This window comes from Oncorhynchus nerka, linkage group LG11 (genome assembly GCF_034236695.1).
Source record: "Oncorhynchus nerka isolate Pitt River linkage group LG11, Oner_Uvic_2.0, whole genome shotgun sequence".
Lineage (NCBI taxonomy): Eukaryota > Metazoa > Chordata > Actinopteri > Salmoniformes > Salmonidae > Oncorhynchus > Oncorhynchus nerka.
Genome location: NC_088406.1, coordinates 35777287 through 35799526, shown reverse-complemented (window position 1 = coordinate 35799526; position 22240 = coordinate 35777287). Strand labels below are relative to the sequence as shown.

General features: G+C 45.2%; 1 protein-coding gene and 1 long non-coding RNA gene across 2 annotated transcripts in view; one reads left to right on the top strand and one right to left on the bottom strand.

Annotated features, from left to right (window-relative positions):
* The window catches only part of LOC115137768 (dynein heavy chain domain-containing protein 1), a 65744-nt gene that overhangs the window by 4774 nt on the left and 38730 nt on the right, over positions 1-22240 (bottom strand). Inside the window, exons 32-34 of the mRNA XM_065024063.1 lie at positions 1056-1166; positions 517-693; positions 138-316 (exon numbers count right to left, since the gene is read on the bottom strand). Coding sequence (XP_064880135.1) covers positions 138-316; positions 517-693; positions 1056-1166 — 467 coding nt within the window. The remainder of the gene's footprint in view (positions 1-137; positions 317-516; positions 694-1055; positions 1167-22240) is intronic.
* Positions 12975-13960, top strand: LOC135573968 (uncharacterized). Its single transcript, XR_010465047.1, has 2 exons — positions 12975-13275; positions 13308-13960. It is a non-coding gene; the product is annotated as an uncharacterized LOC135573968 (long non-coding RNA).

The following is a 22240-nucleotide window of genomic DNA, read 5'->3' as shown; positions in this document are numbered from 1 at the left end:
TGTACAGGACTCTGGTTAAAAGTAGTGCACTATATAGGGAATAGGGTGTCATTTGGGATGCAAAATATAGTATAGCACAGGGTAATATACTATATTCTAAAGCCAGAGAAATATAGGTCTCATTCTTATTGGGTCACCTCTTCCTGGCACAGTTTGTCTTGCAGTGCCTTCTTGTCGGTGTTGACGAGACAGTGCTGAACCCACAGCTCCAGACACTCTGACTGCACCAGCTCTGTCAACATGAGCTCCTGCACCTCAGTGGAGCTCAGAGAGAGGTCAATGACATACACCTGAGACAGGATAGACGGGTGGATCTCTGTGGGGACACAATGGAGAATTAATGTAGTAACCTAGTACTTTCATTGGGTCCTGTCCAGGGAGGTGGTGTACTTGTACATCAAGCTGCCTCACACTATAGAAACAGGATATAGGCTCCTGCCCTATAGGCCGTTCTGGCTCAGACTACTACTTTCATGAGCAGAAAGAAAAGTATGTACTGGTATATATATTTCCTACCATTGAGTATGAGTCTGACTGGTAGTGGAGTGCTGAGGAACAGGCAAAACTCTGGATGGGCTGTCTGAACAGGTCGTCTCAGACCAGGAGAATGGCTCCCTGCCGGCCGCATCAACACCTCCAGGAACTCTGGGCTGGGGACTGCTCGCTCCACGTGGGTAACCAACACCCTCAATCCTGCGTGGAAACAAAATGATAGCCTTAGTCTGTTTGTGCCATAATTTCACTCATGTCATGTTGATAGTGACAAATGTTGTTTGCAAGAGCACACACAGCTAATATATGCCATTTTATCCAAAGCGAATTACAGTTATGCTTGCATATATTTTACGTATGGTTGGCCCCAAGAATCGAACCCACAACCTTGGCGGTGCAAGCACCATGCTCTACCAACTGAACCACATCTGGGACCACTAGGCTCACAACATGATGTGAGTGAGGGACAAAGAGTAAAGCCCCTCAAGGAAAGGAACCAGTATCAGTCTCACAAACATCAAAATGTTCCTCCAGCACAATATGTACTAACTCCATTAGCTCACCTTTCTCTGAACCCTGCCTGACTTTGTCCAGTAGGTCTGGGTCATCAGCACTGACCACAAGCTCATACTCTCCCTCCCTCTGAGCTGTGGTGTCGTCACCTGGAAGATGCCCTGATGGGGAAGCAACATACACAATCAGCATTTCTCAAACACAAAATGGACAAATCAGTTTTTGTTTGACCTTAACTGTGACGTTTCCCTAGGTCAGTGGTTCCCAAACGTTTTATAGTCCCGTACCCCTTCTAACATTCAACCTCCAGCTGCGTACCCCCTCTAGCACCAGGGTCAGCGCATTCCCAAATGTTGTTTTTTGCCATCATTGTAAGCCTGCCACACACACTATACAATACATTTATTAAACATAAGAATGAGTGTGAGTTTTTGTCACAACCCGGCTCGTGGAAAGTGACAAAGAGATCTTATAGGACCAGCCACAATTTTGTCGCGCACATTGAATATAGTTGTGGAGAGTCCCTGTAATCCTAGATTCAGATCATTAAGGCGAGAAAAAAACATATCCCAGATAGGCCAGTTGTGTGAGAATCTCGTCATCATTGAAGTGGTCAGACAAGTGAAAATTATGGTAAAAGAAAACAGTCTCTCAATTAAAAAAGTCAAACTTTTGGCACTTCTGTAGGATGCCCTATTGCATAGTGTAGGAAATACGAGAGTTCAGGGGCTTTGCTTTAACAAAGTTAACCATTTTCACTGTAGTGTCCAGTCTTTCAAACTGTCAGGCATTCCCTTGGCAGCAAGAGCTTCTCGGTGGATGCAGTGTGCCCTGGGACAACCTTGCACAGTTACCACTCCCTGTCTCCCTGTCATGGTTTTTGCGCCATCAGTACAGATCCACATCTTGACCACCAAAGTCCATTTGATGTCACAAAGCTGTCCAGTACTTTAAAAATATCCTCTCCTGTTGTACTGGTTTGCAGGAGGTCTTCCTTAATTGACCCCCCATAAACATAATGGACATATACCAGGAGCTGTGTCTGTTTTTGTAACGCATAGAATTTACTGGCTTGATGAGCTCAAAACATCTCTTGCCATGTCACTGATGCGTCATGAAACAGTGTTGTTTGATGAAGGCATTGTCTGTATAGTGTTTTTGGTCTTTTCCCCCAGCATTGTCACAGCCATAACCGCTGCAGCAGGAAGAATTAAGTCCTCCACAATTGTATGAGGCTTGCTTTGTCCAAGCCACTCGATAGCAAAGACTCTTCTAGACCCTTCTTATTAATGGTATCTGTTGCTTTTATACATGTCTTGTGTAGAGGACTGCTAATTCCTATGTAGGTGACATTACATTACTGCTAATTCCTATGTAGGTGACATTACACTACTATAGCTGAGACACATAGTAAAGCAGGTTGGGCCCCATACAGGATATCTCTCACACACACACTCACTGTAATCATCCAGAACACTGTCACAACAGGATACTCCTAGCCACAGGTGCTAGCCCAGTTCGGCCACAACTCCCCTGAAGATGGTACGCTCTTACACACTGACCCCAGAAGACAGGGACGACGCACATACAGTACACACATAGCTGCCGAGGACACCCAGATAAGACACCCACAGATTCTTAGAGACAAACTAAGCACACACAGTTCCTCCCAGCCGAACATTGTATGACTGATAGCGCACACACCAAATTCCTTTTCAGCTGAACATGGTGTGACGACCAAGAACAGGCATGGCAGGATTCTACGATGACGGACAGACAACAGAGCCAATGCCGGATGACTACACCCCAGCCTGATCCAATCCGAAGATCTGATCTCCTAGATATCAACCTACTTTCTGTTCTGTATATGAAGCTTGTACCCATTGTTAGCTAGTGTCTTTTTTGCTAGTCTCTGATGAGCTAACAGAGGGGCCCGTATATACGCTGTACCAGATATCTCCACTTTGATCGTACAATCTACCACCTTGTCTGCATCGATCCTTGACCGACTCACCCTTTATCATATCCCATTATCAACAGAAATGGTAGCAGAGGATGGTTAAATAACGATCCAAAAGGACGATTCACGGAGGACAGGGGTGAAGGAATTCAGGGGAGGACAACAATTCTGCTCAACTCGGGAAACTGATCTCACGGTGCACCACAAACAAGGTAAGCAAAACCTGTTAAATCAAACTTTGCATATTGTCGTATAGTCTGCCTAAATTTTGATCAGTATTACCGAGTGAGTATGAATTCTTGTGTAAATTTATAATTTGCTGACAAGTTGAAAGTACAGTAAAGTGAATATATGTGGTGACAAACCGGTGACGACCGGGTGATCTAAATCATTGATGAGATATCAGTAGGGGTCAGCACAGTCTGATAAAGGCTTTCAATGATGAGAGATCATTCATTTGGCGCCGAGGGGGACAAAAAGGCCTAGGATAGTTCTCTGATAGGGTCAGGAATAGAGATCAGTAGGGGATAGTTAACTACTATTCATTAAACCTGGCGCCGAGGGGGACAAATTGTAATTTTGTCCTGTGGCCCGGTCTAGGCCAGTCTGATAAGAGATTCTCTGATAGGGGTCGGACATCGTGTAATAAACTCTGATAGGGGTCAGCTCGATATGGATCAGGAATAGAAATCAGTAAGGGGATAGTTAACTACTATTCATTAAACCTGGCGCCGAGGGGGACAAATTGTAATTTTGTCCTGTGGCCCGGTCTAGGCCAGTCTGATAAGAGATTCGCTGATAAGGATCGGCTTTCAGGGGTCAGAGATATAACGTGTTGTTTTGTCTTGTTTTGTCTATTTGTAACTGTTTATATTAAAATGCAATGTGCTTGTAATTGTTTCCATTAAGATTGTTGGTGGTTAGATAGAGAGAGAGAGAGAGAATTCAATAAGGGGTTATTTGTTAAATCCGAAACTTCTATGTTATATGCACCTATGACTTCTGTGTTAAATGCATAATCAGGAACTAAATGACTGATGTATAATTGAAACAAGATCTGAATGTAATATTCAATATTGGGACTAAATAGTCAATTTGATCCTTTTGGTTGCGCGCTCCACAATTGCTACACCAACCCATTCTTTTTCTCTAACTAAAATATACTAAGGAGAAGCTCTGAGATAAGGCAGAATACGAGCTATAGCGTCTCCTCGAATACATCGTAGGTATTAATCAACGTCGGGCGAAGTATATGCTAATTATATTCAGATAGTCTCTGAGAATCACGATTAAAAATCCGATTAAATTCCAATTGATTTAAATTGAATTCCGATTAAAGTAAATTCACAATGGCGACTCCCCATACTCCTAAGCTGAAATTTAATGAGTTCCTAGACAAAAAGATGGAATATAGATCAGGGGGAAAGGAACAATGGAAGTCTATAAAGAAGGTTTGGGAGGGATTAAAGTTAAAATGGACTCAAGCAGGTTATCTAGGAGGGGGGCTGCCAACCATAGCCCAGCTGAAAACAATGGAATGTGGATTGAGAGAGACGTTGCAGGAGACAAGAGACATGGAAGTAGAAAGAAACAAGGGCCATGTATTTAAAAGCCAAGGGACCAAACAGAGAGAAAGAGCAGAAACGGAACTAAAGATAGGAACTTGGGCCATTGAAGAAGCGCGGAGAGCAATACTGAACAAAAATCCTGAAATGATGGGGGTGGCCATTCCCTCACAAGGGGCAGATGCACAGACGAGCCACCACCAGGAGATGGCGCCAAATCCATCTCCCTCTGCCCTGGCCATTCCCTCACAAGGGGCAGATGCACAGACAAGCCACCACCAGGAGATGGCGCCAAACCCATCTCCCTCTGCCCCACCAACACCTGTGCCCTCAACAACCCAACAGCTTTACCCAGTCCTGACAAATTTGCCTCCACCCTATACTGAAGAAAGGAGAAGGGCCGGGCCCGCAGTAACACAGGCCCCTGTGTTCATTGTGAAAGAAGGAGTACTCCGTGGGGATACGTTGATCAAAGGGGGCCACCTGGAGTGTGAAGAATTAAAACCTGGCCCACAGGCCTACTCCACACCAGGGTGTGCACAAATGTGCACACCAGGCCCATCTGACATGCATGCCCCTCGATCTATGCGAGAACAGCGCCACCCCAGTGGCCACACGAGAAATCCATCCATAGATGGAGCATGGGGCAACGGGAGCAGCTTGAAGTTAGAGGGGAGGGGTACCCCCACCTCCTGCACATCCACTGTGTACAGAGAACATAGAGGGGAACCAAGAAGCGATATTCTTGATGAGTACTTCACAAGTGGCCGCCGACAACAAGAAAATTTAATGACCTTCAGTGACCCGGAAGAACAGGGGGAAGATGATATGGAACTACAAGAGGAGACAGAGGAAGACGTTCCCCTCACGGCTGCAGGCATGTGGGAGGCAACAAGCCAACTTAAACTCATAGAAGAAGTCGCAGAAGAAACAGGTGAAGGAGTCCTGATACAAGGTGTTTTTAAAGGAAAAGCAACCCCCGTTGAAATGGCAGTAAGACGGTCGCAGCGCATCATAGACCAACAAAAGAGAGAAAGGGAAGAAGAAGCCCAAAGACGACGTGGGTTTTATCAAATGCCACTCAGGATGGACGACACAACGCACCGAGAGGAATACGTTGCCTGGAAGATGCAAGATTTGACGACCCTGATGGAACAGCTCCCGAGCTTACATGGGGGTGCCTCAGCCTGGCTGCTTCAGCTTCAGTCCCTAACTTCCGGGTTCCGGCTTGCCTTGGGGGACATGAAGGCCTTATTGGCTAGGTCAACCGACTACACGACCATGAATGCCCTAATAAACACAGCAGGACTGGGAACATGTGGGTCAGCAACAGAACCTGAGAAATACAGAGCAGCACTGTGGAGCGAGCTAAGAAGGGCATATCCCACCGAGAAAAATTATGCAACCCTCACCTCTTTCACCATGGAAGACGGGGAGCAGGCAGCTCAATACCTGGACAGGGCCAAGACCACCTGGAGATCAGTCCACATAGAACCCCATGACCAGAGCGGAACCACTCTAAGTATGTGGAAGGAGATGGTGGTGAATGGGACGCCGACAGAGGTGAAAAGCAAGCTAAGGGCCACAGTGGGGTTGATGGCCTTGCCAACTGCTCAATTCAACTCCCATGTCCACCATCACATCTCTCAATACAACAAAGACAAAGGCACGGCTGATTCACAAGTTCAGTCGCTGCAACTCCAGTTGCTCAAATTACAATTGAATGAGGCCCAAAAGACTGCTAAGCCTAAAAAGCAAATGGTGGCGGAGGAACCCACTGATATAGCTAAGATTGTGACTCAGACCATGAACCAGATGTTGGTGGCCGCTCCAGCACCACCAACCCTCGCGCAGGCACCGGTCGTATACGCCGCCCCTCCAAATCCAGGAGCCAACTACGGATATGCGGGTTACACCCAGCCTGGATTTTCCAACCCACCTGTACCGACATGGGGGGGGACCACCGAAAGCTAGTAGAAATTGCTACAACTGTAACCAAGAAGGGCATTATGCCAGGGTTTGCCCCGCTCCCCCTCTCACAGCAGCGCCAGGCATACTTGGCAAACAGGGGGAGGAGAGGTGGACAACGGGGAAGAGGGGCCCCAAGATACCAGGGATATCCACCAGCCCCTGCCCAGGGATATCAACCAGCCTACAATACAGCGCCTCCTACCGGTCCCACCTTCCAGGGGATGTCCGAGGGATACCCCCCATGGGAATGAGGCTGCCCACCACCACCAGTCGGGTTAGATGGCCAACAATTCCCTGTCCACACGGAACCCACTATTACATGTGTAGTACAAGGGGTCACCCACAGGTTCCTTGTAGACACTGGATGCACATACTCCACCATCAATTCTCATCAACCCCTCTCTTCAGACAAGGTAAAGGTGGTGGGGGTTTCAGGAAATCCTGAAGATCAATACAAAACCACTCCACTATTATTCCAGTGGGGCCCTTCCAGTTTGAAACACCAATTCCTATATTGTCCAAATTGCCCAATCAACCTACTAGGTCGAGACCTACTCTGTAAATTAGGATGCGCAATCTACCCAACTGAATCAGGTGTGGAGGTTTCGCTCGATCCACCGCCAAGGGCCCGAATCCTGATGCTCCCAATTCTGCCCGCACCTGCTCTATCTACCACACAGGAGGTTTACTGGCTCAAATGCCTACCAACTGGACCTGGAACTCCTGCCATCCAATTTCAATTTAACCAATGGAGGAAGCTAATATACACCTTTCATCCATACAAGACACCACAGGCAGAGTTGCACTGCACCCTCAACGTCACTGACGACGAAGACACGCCTTATACTCAAGACTGGGATGAAAACATGATGCATCTTACCCCAGACATACGGTGCCTCACCATTGTGTGCGGCCCAGAGGGGGTGGCAGCCCCAGTCATACTCCCACACCATATTAAACCTTGGTATCAACTGGGACCCGACTCTTCTCCACACGTGACCCTCGCAGTAGGGAATGGACATGAGGCCCGAAGTCTGGGTCCAATGATAAAAAGGGCCTCAACTCATTTGGGAAGCGACTCATATGCCTGGCCTGTTGAAAGCAACCACCGAAAATATGTGGCGTCTGACTATGGTGGACACGGAAGAACGGTGCCAGCCTGAGCGTCTCACTCTCCCCAGGCACCACGGAAAACCCTACTCTGATCACCCTTCCTCCCCTGCTGTCTTGGATTCCATAGACAAGGCAATATGGACAACCACGCCATTTGACGTCGGAAAGTTACAGGTCCAACCAGTGCGCATTACCCTAACCAATCTGGAACAAGTACCAATATTTCGAAACCAATATCGACTGAAGCATGAACAGACAGAGGGGATCAGACCCACTATCGAAGGCCTCCTGGGAGCTGGGTGCATATACAGGACTTTATCACCCTGGAACACCCCCATACTGCCGGTTCTGAAGGCAGATGGAGAAACATACCGGATGGTACAGGATTTCCGAGCGGTAAATGAAGTTACCACACCTATCGATCTCCCAGTTCCCGACCCACACATCACTCTGAGCAACCTGTCACCAAATCATCAGTATTTCACCGTGGTGGACTTGGCCAATGCCTTTTTCAGCATCCCATTGGATGAGGTTTCCCAGCCGCTGTTTGCCTTTACCTACGAGAATCAGCCATTTACTTATTCCGTACTTCCCCAAGGCTACACTTCTTCCCCTGGAATTTTCAATCATATTCTGAAGACTCATCTGGCGGAACTGAAAATCCCAGATGGAGTGATACTCATACAATACGTAGACGACCTGTTGCTGGGGGCTCCCACCTCAGACCTCTGTCTAGAAATGACTAAAACCCTGTTAGACTTTCTGGCGGTCAAAGGCTACAAAGTCAAGATGTCAAAAGTCCAATCATGCAGACGAACCGTTCTGTTCCTGGGAAGGGAAATCTCAAGCGAGGGGGCAGGCCTCTCAAAATCACACCGTGACTCAATTTTACACCACCCCAGACCCATTACGGTCTCAGGAATGCTCTCATTCTTGGGGTTGACGGGGTACAGCCGTACTCACATTCCGGACTATACTGAAAGAACTGAACCCCTGAGAGAAATTGTTCGGGAAGTAGGCCCAAGAAACCTACAGGCCTCACTGACATGGACTCCTGAAGCTTCAAAGGCGTTTGGCCTATTGAAAACTGACCTGTCTGTTGCGGCTGCCCTCACTGCACCAGACTACACAAAGACATTTCACTTGGATGTTTCTGAGAAGGAAGGCTTTGCATCAGCCGTCCTTTTTCAGAAACATGAGGGGGAGAGAAGAGTACTTATGTACCACTCTTCAAAACTGGACCACATTGAAACAGGACAGACCACCTGTTCCAGATACGTAGCAGCGGTAGCCAAGGCTATTGAGAAGACAGCACACCTGGTAATGTGCCACAAGATGCAAATACACACCCACCATGGGGTGGCAGCATACCTCATCAGCAAAGAATTCACTTTCAGTGCAGACAGAAAAAACAAAATCCAGAACAAATGCACCCAGTCACACATCACCTTTGTGAACACCGACAAGAACATGGCAGATGCCCTCAACACAGAGGAGGGCCTAGCACACTCCTGCCAAAAGAGGGCAGCACAAGAGCTCAAATTGAGACCAGACCTGGAAAATGAACCATTGACATCACCAGACCTATGGCTGTACACAGACGGATGTTGCTACAAGGGAGACACAGGAAACATAGCTGCCTATGCAGTCGTACAACAGCTGCATGACAAAACACATGTCACGTTGGAATCAGGAATTGTCCCCCAGCCAGCATCAGCACAACTTGCGGAAATTGTGGGTCTGACTCAAGCTCTAGAGAAAGCCGAAGGTAAAACTGTAAACATTTACACGGACTCGGCATACGCACACGGAGCCGTGCACATAGATGGACCACAATGGGTTAGGCGCAACTTTACCACCACAGGTAACCTACCCATTAAGCACAGAGCCCAGATGGAACGTCTGATACATGCCGTATCCTTACCAAAGACAGTGGCCATAATGAAATGCAGAGGCCACCAAAAACTGACCAGCAGAATCAATCATGGAAATGATGCCGCAGACTTGGCAGCCAAGACCGCAGGAGGCTACAGCCCCCGACAGATGGTGCTCAGGATAGAACCAGCAAGGACTGAACTGACAAACCAACACATACTAGAACTACAGGAAGAGGCAGGCCCTTATGAACATTTGGTTTGGACACAGAAGGGAGGCTCTAAAGGACCAGACGGAATATGGAGATGCCATGATGGCCGACTGGTGGCTCCAGCAAATCTCTGTCCAGAACTGATAAGGGAAGCCCACAGACTCACCCACGAAGGAAAACTCAGGACTCTCCAGAAGGTTTCGTACATATGGTGGCACCCCACATGAAGGACATGACAGATCTATTCTGTGACGAATGCAACATATGTGGGAGCTACAACCCAAAGAAGCCTTACCAAACCCCAATGGGAGCCTACCCGGTGCCAAACGCATGTTTCCAAGACATCAGTATAGACTATACCGACATGGGAGAGGACCATGTAAAGTACTGGAAGAGATATTTGCTAGTGATGGTAGACAGATTCTCTAGATGGGTAGAAGCAATTCCAACAGCTAAGGAGGATGGGAAGACGGTCATTAAGTGGCTGCAGTCAGAACTAATACCTAGATATGGGGTCCCTAGACAAATCCGAAGCGACAATGGGTCCCACTTCGCAAACAAACACCTGAGACAGGTGGAGGAGAGGTTCGGCATTATACACAAGTTTGGTTCCGTGTATAAGCCGCAGGCCCAAGGCCTTGTGGAGCGCTGCAACCAATCTCTTAAGTGTAAGATAGCCAAAGTGTGTGCTGGTACAAAACTGACATGGGTGGAGGCCCTGCCACTGGCGTTGATGGCCATGAGGTCATCACCAGGGGCAGGGACTCATCTTTCACCCCACGAGATAATGACAGGAAGAGTAATGCCAGGTCCACCAAGAGAGGGAGGTCATATGCCCCCTCTTGATGTACACCAGATAGGTATGACTGACTATGTGAGAAAATTGACGGAACTGTCTGCAGCTCTCTCCAAACAGATACACAGAGTCCATGAGGGGGAGCTGACGGGAGATCCAGAGCAGCCAAGGGTAAAGGTCGGCGATTGGGTAAGGATCAAGGTCCACAAAAGAAAGTGGGCGGATCCCAGGTGGACTGGACCGTACGAAGTGAAGGAGGTTACTTCACACTCAGTCCAGGTCAAAGGTAAATCGGGCGCACCTTGGCACCACTTGACTCATTGTACACCAGCACCGACTCCTTCCAGAACTTTGACTGAAGTCAGGGTCGATTTGAGCGACCTAAATTTGATTCCAACCACAGAACCCTTAGTTGGTAAGGATGTGGGAGCAACTCCCCAGCTCACCAACTAACCGGCCTTCCAGAGATAGGGGCTATCCCTGGAAGAGATTGGGAATATCGGGCCCCGTGTTTGTTATTTTTATAATGGTCACAGGAGTTTCCATGGGGATTCTCCTGTGGGTTTTAGAGCATCATACACCTACATTACAAGCAGACATAGGACCCTCTAATGGGTCACCCAACCTGACCACATCCATGACACATATAGAACTGACCAATCATTTGCACACGAAACGCTCCACCACCCCTACAACTGATTGCAGGGCCAACGACGTGCGCAGTACGACTGTTTGTGTGCCCTTCAATGCAACTAGTATCATTGACATCCATTGGGGGACCTTAGGGGGCCCTAGGAACGGGGTAGGAACCAGTGCCCTCTGGGCTGCTGGATATGTCTGGTATATGACATTAGGAAAGGTTTGCGATTGGTCTTGGAAGAATTTAGTGGGGGAGACAATTAATGGGTGGGAAGACTGGACGACAAACAAGAGGGCATTGGAATGGCGGAAGCGACTGACTTTAACTAAGACAAAAACGGGACTGAAACTTACCGTTAGACCAGGGGACCAGCCTTTAATGTGTTATGATTTCATACTGGCCCCATGGAATTCCGGGACCAGATATTGGCTGTGGCGAATTTGTTTGACTAAGAATCCTAAACCGTCTTCGGTTACAGTAAGGAATGACATGAACGCACCCGTAAAAGGGTCACCTATATTCTCACTGTTTGGCCCGGTGGAGACAATATCCAGGCTTAAAAGTCCGGATGATGTAATATTGACAGCCACAGGGGTCTCAGGTTTTTCCAATAATTGGCTACTGTTGACAGAGGAAGCTGCAAATACCACCAGACAGAGTTGTGTGGTGTGCATGGGAGCTCGTCCATTGCTTCGAATTGTCCCAGCAGTGGTGACTCGAGCATGCCTAATCCCACTTATGACAACTGATAACCCCAGAGATAATTGTACTGCCTGGGATGGTGTCTAAATTCACCGATAGGAAACCAGTGTTTTCCAACCAGGTAGCAAGGGCAAATTTTACTTGTGTCAATATGACGGGAGGAGGAACTAAAGTGGGATGGGTTCCTGCAGATTGGTGTCTGGATACAGTTAATATTAAGGGTAGTTTTACGCCAAAATCCAGAGCAGATGTGTGGTGGTGGTGTGGTAGTACTGTCCTGTTTGATAAGTTACCTTCCAACAGTACTGGACGCTGTGCACTTGTTACTCTCTTGTTGCCTGTTTCTATCTACCCTATAGGAGCCGAGGACCTCGTCCTGCGGATCCAGGGAGTAAACCCCGGATATTGGGGACGTGCCAGGCGAGCCACCACCCCATCTAGTGGAGACCCCACCTACATAGACGCTATTGGAGTCCCCAGGGGAGTGCCTGATGAGTATAAGTTAATAGATCAGGTAGCTGCAGGATTTGAATCATCCCTCTGTTGGTGGTGTACAGTAAACAAAAATGTTGATCGTATTAATTACATACATTACAACATCCAAAGGCTAGGCAATTGGACTCAGCAGGGTTTTGAAGCTGTACATGGTCAACTGGCTGCAACCAGCCTGATGGCTTTCCAAAATCGTATTGCCATTGATATGTTACTCTCTGAGAAGGGCGGAGTTTGCTCTATGTTTGGTGACCAGTGTTGTACTTTCATCCCCAATAACACAGCTTCGGATGGTAGCTTGTCGGCCGCTTAATGGTAAAATGAAATCTCATTCTGGGATAGATTCCTCGATGTGGGACTCCTGGATGAGTGCGTTTGGTAAATATAAAACCCTGGTTTCCTCCATTTTAGTCTCCATTTCAGTGTTTGCTGCCATCTTAGTTCTCTGTGGATGCTGTTGCATTCCATGTATCCGGTCCCTTACTACTAGAGTTATCTCTAAAGCTATTGACCCTGCCTCCCCTTCCCAGATGTATCCTCTGCTTGCTAATGACCTGCCAGAGTTTGAGGATGAGGTGGAGAATACCCTTTAGAGAGTGTCACATCTCTTTGGAGATGTGAAGAGAGGGTATCACAACTTTTCCGGCTGGAAATAGTTGGCCTATGTAGAATATCATTTTTACTTTCATTTAGAGCTGTTGTTCTCCGCTCTGTTAAATGAGGGTTGTAAGTTCCTAGGTGGCTGGTAGCCAACTTAGTACATAGTGGGATTGAGAGGAGAACATGGTGGTAATACATATACATCCATTTCTTTTTAATGTTGTGCCTTTTTCATAGCCCCTTTGGGAAAAGTTTTCTTTTGTATCAGAATCTAGTTAGGTTGTGTCACATCTCTGGGGAGACGTGAAGAGAGGGATTTGTAGAGGACTGCTAATTCCTATGTAGGTGACATTACATTACTGCTAATTCCTATGTAGGTGACATTACACTACTATAGCTGAGACACATAGTAAAACAGGTTGGGCCCCATACAGGATATCTCTCACACACACACTCACTGTAATCATCCAGAACACTGTCACAACAGGATACTCCTAGCCACAGGTGCTAGCCGGCAGTTCGGCCACAACTCCCTGAAGATAGGGACGCATACGCTCTTACACACTGACCCCAGAAGACAGGGACGACGCACATACAGTACACACATAGCTGCCGAGGACACCCAGATAAGACACCCACAGATTGGCAGAAAGCCCAGACTTAGAGACAAACTAAGCACACACACATAATTTCCCTCCCAGCCGAACATTGTATGACTGAGGATAGCGCACACACCAAATCTCCTTTTCAGCTGAACATGGTGTGACGACCAAGAACAGGCATGGCAGGATTCTACGATGACGGACAGACAACAGAGCCAATGCCGGATGACTACACCCCAGCCTGATCCAATCCGAAGATCCGATCTCCTAGATATCAACCTACTTTCTGTTCTGTATATGAAGCTTGTACCCATTGTTAGCTAGTGTCTTTTTTGCTAGTCTCTGATGAGCTAACAGAGGGGCCCGTATATACGCTGTACCAGATATCTCCACTTTGAAATAAACCTGTCGCTTGTCGTACAATCTACCACCTTGTCTGCATCGATCCTTGACCGACTCACCCTTTATCATATCCCATTATCAACACTTGCTACTCAAAAGTCGTCTTAATTCTCGCTCAAAAAAAATCCTGTGGCTTATTTTTAAATGGGCATGTTTTGTTTCTAAATGTCTGTGCAAGAGTGAATGTTTCATCGACTTGTGAGATTTTTTGCACATATAACACACTGTGGCTAAAGAAAGGCACTACTCTCAATAGAAGTGAACCCCAAATCAATGTAGTTCTCATCATATTTGCGCCTCTTCGATGGTCCAACTGTTCGGTGCTTTCCGGGTAAGGGGGCAGTAGCTCTTCGGCTGCATCAGATTCACAACTGTCAGTGTCCATGCTAGCTAAGTTAACAACACATGTAGAATTACTGATGCTAGCATTGGATGTGCTCGTGGAAGCAGAACAACTTGTGTCGTCAACAGATGCAGGTTTAGTACTGCTGGTATCTGTCTATGGACGCTGGCCTTACTCTTTCTAACCATTCATCCATTTTCGAGCAAACGGAATGAGCAGCAGCTACTTCCGGCTACATACGGGCCAGTAATGGAATTCCCGCGAAACAGTGTTGCCAATTCTTCAGTAAGCAAAGTAGATATTGGCTGTCCTAAAAGTCGCTAAATGACTGCATCACATAATTTTCATAATTGGCCATGTGCACGTAATTGTGACGGGCGCTGTAGGAGAGAGGAATAACTTCTTCGGAGAGACAAAAAGTGAGTTAAAAAACACCCTTAAATATATGTTTAGAACCACAAATTAACTTTCTTCTGTCGATTCTTTTTTTTTTTATGTCACAATTCCAACCCTTTATCCGGGCTTGGGACCGGCAAAAGTGACCCAAAAGAGACACTGGCGGAGTTATTTAGTTTTTATTTTATTTTTACTTTCACATCCCGCCCTCTGTATGCCAGGGCGGGATCAGCCAGCAGCGGCTTCCCGCATGCGCGATTCATTTGCAGTCTGGACGCGGAGGGGTGAACATCTCCTGCAGCTGGGAGGGACTGCTGCGCGAGGATGGGCCGTCTGAGTGCTTTGGGACGGGAGTGGGGCCCACGGCAGCACCCGCTGCTCGTTGAGAAGAGTAAGAACGATACGTGCATTCACATCAGTCTCCAATAACACCAGAAAAAGTCGCTAGATTTGTCGCTAGTGTAAGGAATTGCTATTTCGTATGCAAGTGACTAATTTACTGCTAATTACATGGCTACAACTCACAGTAAAGCCTGTGGGGTCCCCCACAGGATAGCTCCCACATTACACACATAATCTCCTTTTTATTTTTTAACCGAACACTGTGCCCGAAGAAGATCCTACGATGACGGACAGACAACTGAGCCAATGGCGGAAGACTACAGACTACAACCAGCTGAACCAATCCGGAGATCCGATCTTCCTAGGGTCAACCTACTTTCTGTGACGTATATAAGAGCTGTGCTGACTGTTTACGCGCTCTCTGCCTGCCGTTCCACACGAACTAACGGAAGAGTGTATTTACGTGTACCAGATATTCTCCCTCTGAAATAAACTGTCGCTTGTCGTACAATTTTAACACCTGGTCTGAATCGATCCTTAACGGCTCACCCTTCTAATATCCTTTTATCAACAAAACATGGTAGCCAGAGGATGGTTGAATAACGGTCCGGTCGAAGTGAGTTGATTGGGTGAGAAGGAGAGTGACGGAAGGACGGTTCCAAAAAGAGACGGGTGAAAGAAATTCGGGGGGGAGGACAATAATTCTGCTCAACTCGGAAACTGATCTAAAAGGTGCACCATAAACAAGGTAAGCAAAACCTGTTAAATCAAACTTTGCATATTGTCGTATAGTCTGTCTAAATTCTGATCAGTATTTCCGAGTAAGTATGAATTCTTGTGTAAATTTATAATTTGCTGACGAGTCAAAGAACAGTAGAGTGAACATATGTGGTACGAGCCAGCGACGGCTGGTGTGATATAAATCATTGATGAGATATCAGTAAGGGGATAGCTGATTACTATTCATTAAATCTGGCGCCGAGGGGATAGATTGTGTAATTTTGTCCGTGACCCGGTCAGCGCAGTCTGATAGCTTTCAATGATGAGAGATCACTTAAAGGCCTAAAAAGTTCCAATAGGGATCGGACATATATAAATTCAGTTCCGATAGGGATTGGACATGTGTGTATTAATTCTGATAGGGGTTAGTGTGATATAAATCAGGAATAGAGATCGGTAAGGGGATAGTTAATTACTATTCATTAAATCTGGCACCGAGGGGGGAAAGTGTCATTTTCTCCTGCGACCCGGCACGGCACAGTCCGATAGAAATTCACTGATAAGGATCGGCTTTCAGGGGTCAGAGAGATAACGTGTATTAATTTTGATATTGTTAATTCGATAGGGGTCAGTAGGGGATAGAGTTGGATTCTAGAGTTGAATTCTATCCAGTAAATCCGCTTAGTTTCTGATAGGGGTCGATTAATAAGAAATCAGAGATATAACCTGTAATTGTGTGTTTTGTCTTGTTTTGTCTATTTGTAACTGTTTAAATGAAAATGAAAGGTGGTTGTAATTGTTTCCATTAAGATTGTTGGTGGTCACATAGAGAGATAGAATTATATAATAAGGATTATTGGATAAACCAAACTTCTATATTGTATGTATCAATGACTTCTGTGTTGGATGTATAATCAGGAATGAAATGACTGATGTATAATTGAAATAATATCTGAACATAATATTTGAAAGTTGAGACTAATTAGTCGAATAGATCCCTTGGTTGTGCGCTCCACAAATCCCATACCGACTCATGCGTTTTTCTCGAACTAAAACATACAAAGGAGAAGCTCAGAGATAAGACAGAGCACGTGTAGCAGTGTCTCTTCAGTATATCGTGGGTATTAATCAACGTCGGGCAGTAAGTATATGCTAACTATATTCAGATAGAAGGAGAGGATTACGATTAAAACTACGATTAAATTCCGATTGAATTAAATTTAATTACGACTAAAGCAAATTCACAATGGCGACCCCCAATACTCCAAAACTGAGGTTTAATGAGTTTTAGAACAAAAAATAGAATCTAGATCAGGGGAAAGGGACAATGGAAGCACATGAAGAAAGTTTGGGAGGGTTTAAAGCTAAAATGGACACAGGAAGGTCATTTAGGAGGAGGACCGCCATCCGCAGTTCAGCTGAAAACAATGGAATGTGGGTTAAAAGAGACGTTGCAGGAAGCTAGAGAGAAAGAGACAGAAAAGAACAAAATTCAAGTATTTAAGAAAGAAGGGTCAGATACGAAGGGAGCGAGATTAATGAGAATCCTAATTGAGGGAAAACTTTGGGCGTTTAAATTAGTGCTATTTTCTGTTGTTCAGATGCCGGAGTAACAAATACAGATAACTGTAAATTGGGTCTATTTGCGGAGAATCTCAGTTCCATAGCATTGGTGGTTCAGTGGTGGAGTTCTCGCCTGCCACGTGGGAGGCCGGGGTTCGGTTCCCAGCTGAGGTGTAAAGAATAGTTATATATGTCTGAGTCTTTGGTTGTAATTGAACTGGTTGTTTTGCAGAGAAAGTTATAGTCACTAGTATTGGTATAAGATATAAACTGAACGTTTTAAATAGTTTGTTTGGTTCAAATTGAAAGACTAATTCATTCAACTTAATATAAGAACGGAGATTTTGATGCAAGGCGATGTCTGTTCACTAAATGATTTGTTGGGAATAATACATTGGGAAAAGAGTCGTAATTAAAATGCTAATTCAAAGACGAGACAGTAACTTAAATCAAATTAATTCTGAATAATAACGAGGGAACAATTAAATTTAACAGGTATATAGGACATCTGTGATGATTTAGGATTATTGTTAGATGGATTAAGGAAATGTAAGGACTTTAGAGATTGACACTCATAGACATGATTTTGGATAAAGTCAAACAGTTAGAAGCTTAGTGGTATTTGAGAAATATGAGAGAAAAGGTTTAAATTGGTAAATATATATTTAAGAAAATATATAAGTAGTGCAGATAGTTCTTAAGTAGATAAGAAACTTGACAGGGAATTGGTACTGGATTGACGCCCAAGGGAGAATTGGACATGTGGAAAACTAAAAGGGGCTCCTTCATGATGTCAGACATAAAGATAATATACTAATCTTACCTAAGTCATTATTTAGAGTAGGTAAGGTTGATACCTGGGCAGAGTCAGGTATCAAAAGGGGGATGGGTAAATTGTGGTCTAGGATAGGATGGGGCTTATTGGATAAGAAAAATAAATAAATAAATGTAAGCTAACAATTGGGCATAGAAGTTAAAGATATAATCAGATAAAACATATGAGAAATTGTTTGTTAACCAAGCCTGTATGTCCAGGATTGTATGCATTACAGGTGAACTACAGGTGAAGTCACTCAATCCAGTCCCAGAGGCTTGGGGACCATAGAAGACCCTGGTGACAGCTAGCTGAAAGAGCTACCCAGATTCATATCGCACGGCGGAAGGGTAAGACATTTTTCACTGCCGGACAATAAACAGAGTTCGGGAGAAGAACTGGAATTAACAGAATTCGGGGGCCAACTCTCGAATGAAGTAACCCTACCTGTCCTATCACCCCTGTTTTTGTTCATAGAGGTGAAGATGTGTCTGGCTCTGGCTAAGTGATGTGTATTTTGTTCCAAAATAAGCATAAGAGATCCCTAGATCTGGGTAGATAAGAAGTTAGAATAGAGATTACACGGTAACCGACTTCGGACAGTTCTGGGATTGGAGAAGAGGGTATCCTTATAGCATGGAGGATCCCACAAGGGTGGATAGGTTTTCCATGATATGGGGAAATCTGGGAGCAATGTTGAACTTTGTAAAGGTGATGAAATCCTACTAACCATCAAAACTATTAAGCTCTCTGATGCAGGAACTCACACCCTCGGACTACAAAGGACGAGGACAGACATGATGGGTGTGTTTTCTATCAGGTACTGCCAAGACCAGAGGTAACCGGACACACTCCTCTACCACCACTGTGTTAAAAATACCATTCAGGTAATTAATGTTAGAGACTATTCGGCTATTGATTAATTAGAAACTGAGACTGGTTTTGATAGTAGGGACAATTTGTGGCTGTCTTATATGAGGTACACAGCTAAAACCCTGAGAGGAAAGGACTGTATTATTTGAAGTTATGCTAGACCTGTTCTGGCTACACCCATTTGCTTTAGGAGAAGGAGAGGGGTGGTTGTGTATTTTGAGAAGTTTTACCAGGTTAAGCCCAATTCAACCCTCTGTTCCTCTTTGAGCCTTGTGTTTCCTGCAGTACCTCCTCATCGGGCCTCTTGGGGTGTTGAGGCATATGGGGGCAATTACGAGTGCATCACGGGTACAGGTAATGGCATTGATTATGGGAGATTGCCTGAAGCTGATTGCAGGAGTAACATAACCATTAATTCCACTTGGCCAGTTACAGGCCTAAACCAAACTAGTGGTCTGGCTGATGTATGGTGGATGAGTGAAGCCAAAAGAGGGCTGAGACCCATTCTTAGAGGAGAATGGCAAGGTACGTGTGGTCTGACCAGTTTGATAATTCCACTGACCATTGTTGATGTTGTTGCTGAACAGCTGCTGAGTTCTGTAACCAGGGGACCTGAAAACATTCCATCCCATGGGAGACAAATGTAGTAGTGCTCCATGGACAGAGGATGTAGTTGACATACACACTAACCTGTTGGGAGTGTCAGTGGGGATTCCTCATGAGTTTCAGGCCTTGGGTAGGAATGATGGACTCTGGCACTTACTACCTACTATGGGTCCAGCCATGGTGGATGCTGGACAGACTGCATGGATTAATTATATCTACTATGATCAACAGCGTTTTGTGAATTACTCCCGTGATGCACTCACTAGTATGTCTGAACAGCTTGAGGCCACATTTGGGGTTTCCAGACAGAATAGACTTGCCTTGGATATGCTTCTTGCCATTCAGGGGGACGTCTGCAAGATGTTCGGTAAACAATGTTGCACGTATATTCCTAATACCAGTCCAGATGATAGTTTTTAAACTTCACAATCTAAGGCGGGGTTGATGCACGATCTGCTAAGATGAGGTCCACGGGGGGGGTGGAGGAGTCTGTTCTCTTGGCCTGGTTTGGTAAGTGCACTGGTAGGATGGTTACTGGATTTCTGACCTAATTCTTGTATTATTTGTTATTGATGTGATGTGCTGCTTGCATCATACTGTGTTTTGACAAGTCTGTTACAGATGTGGTGAGGGCTTCAGGCATGATGCCTTTGCTTGATGCTCCAGTTGGCGATGCCGATACGGAAGCATGCTTTCAGGGGAGGATGGGACTGACTGATGATGACACATGGTTTGGAGTCCCTGGGTGGCAAGGAGCCCACTTGGTACAGGATAGAAGTAGCTGAGAGGACCAGATGGTTTCTAATAATTCTTTACTCTGTTTTCCATGACCAAAGTTTTATCCTACATCTTACATGTCAATAACAATAAAGTTTTATCCTGTTTTTGATAAGTGACACCCTTGGGGGGAACAAAGGCATACAACAAAGGCATATATAACTTGTTATTAGTAATAGACTTTTTATTATTTTCATGAAATGCTATGACTGCTGAAATAAAGGATAATTGAGTGACACCTAGCTGGTGTCAAAAGGGGGACCTAAATTTCACACTATTTTCTTTTGTTCTGTTTTTGAATGAGCTGTTCTCTTTTGACATGAAGGTAGTTTACACTTTGTAACTGTTATATGATTCATTGCTGAGTTTTTGTTCACACCCTTGGGGTTATTTTACATTATAGCCATTACCATATATATGATTGAATATTATCTGCTGTTGCCTTGTGTGGATGTATGTATGTGTTATGCTACCTAGCTGATTTGAACCATTCTTAAAAGTATCAGGGCCATGGAACTTTCTCATGCTGGAAAAAATACAGAAGGAGGGCACATTCAGAGCGTGGGGTTGCGAGAACAAGCGGTCTTTTTGGTTAGATAACAGGAGCCAGGTGCGAGATAACGGTATGGAGCATGAGACCCATCTTTCAGTTTTGCAGCAATTTTAGGAGGGGGATCCAGTTGCTTTTAATGATTAAGCTTCTCCATTGTATGTCGTGTCCCATCTGGGATGGGAAGAGGGGGAAATTATTTTTCTTTGTGGGCCATTTCCGGATAGACATACCTAGTTTAGGATATTTTTCCTTTTTGGATTATGTCTTCGGTTTTGCTTGGAGTAATGTATCTGGACTATATCACATCTCTTAGGAGATGTGAAGAGAGAGTATCAGAAACTTTTTCCTGCTGGAAAAAGCTGCCTAATGTGGACAATAATTTTTACTTTTATTTTGAGCTGTTCTCCGCTCTGTTAAATGAGGGTTATAAAGCCAACTTAGTACATAGTGGGATTGAATGGAGAACATGATGGTAATACATAAATATCTATTTCTGTTTAATACCGTGCCTTATTTCATAGTCCTTTTGGGAGAAGTTTCTCTTTGTGTCTGGATCCAGTTAGGTTGTGTCACGTCTCTGGTGAGACAGGGTTTTGTAAGGAATTGCTATTTCGTATGCAAGTGACTAACTTACTGCTAATTACATGGCTACAACTCACAGTAAAGCCTGTGGGGTCCCCCACAGGATAGCTCCCACATTACACACATAATCTCCTTTTTATTTTTTAACCGAACACTGTGCCCGAAGAAGATCCTACGATGACGGACAGACAACTGAGCCAATGGCGGAAGACTACAGACTACAACCAGCTGAACCAATCCGGAGATCCGATCTTCCTAGGGTCAACCTACTTTCTGTGACGTATATAAGAGCTGTGCTGACTGTTTACGCGCTCTCTGCCTGCCGTTCCACACGAACTAACGGAAGAGCCGTATTTACGTGTACCAGATATTCTCCCTCTGAAATAAACTGTCGCTTGTCGTACAATTTTAACACCTGGTCTGAATCGATCCTTAACCGGCTCACCCTTCTAATATCCTTTTATCAACACTAGTCGCTTTTTGGAAAATGTGTCGCTAGAGGGTTCTGAATACTCGTTAAATATAGCGGCGAAGTTGGCAACACTGGCCGTGAGAGAGTAACGGTTAATGTTATTGGATGTTAATTATTTGATTAGGCTACCTGTATTTGACATTGTTGTGTTATATCGCTGAACACTGAATGGTTTAATTTTATTTTTTGGCAGTGAAACGAAGCTACTCAGGCGAGGAAAAAACCTCACCCAAATGTATAGATAAGCCCCGTTGGAAAATATAAA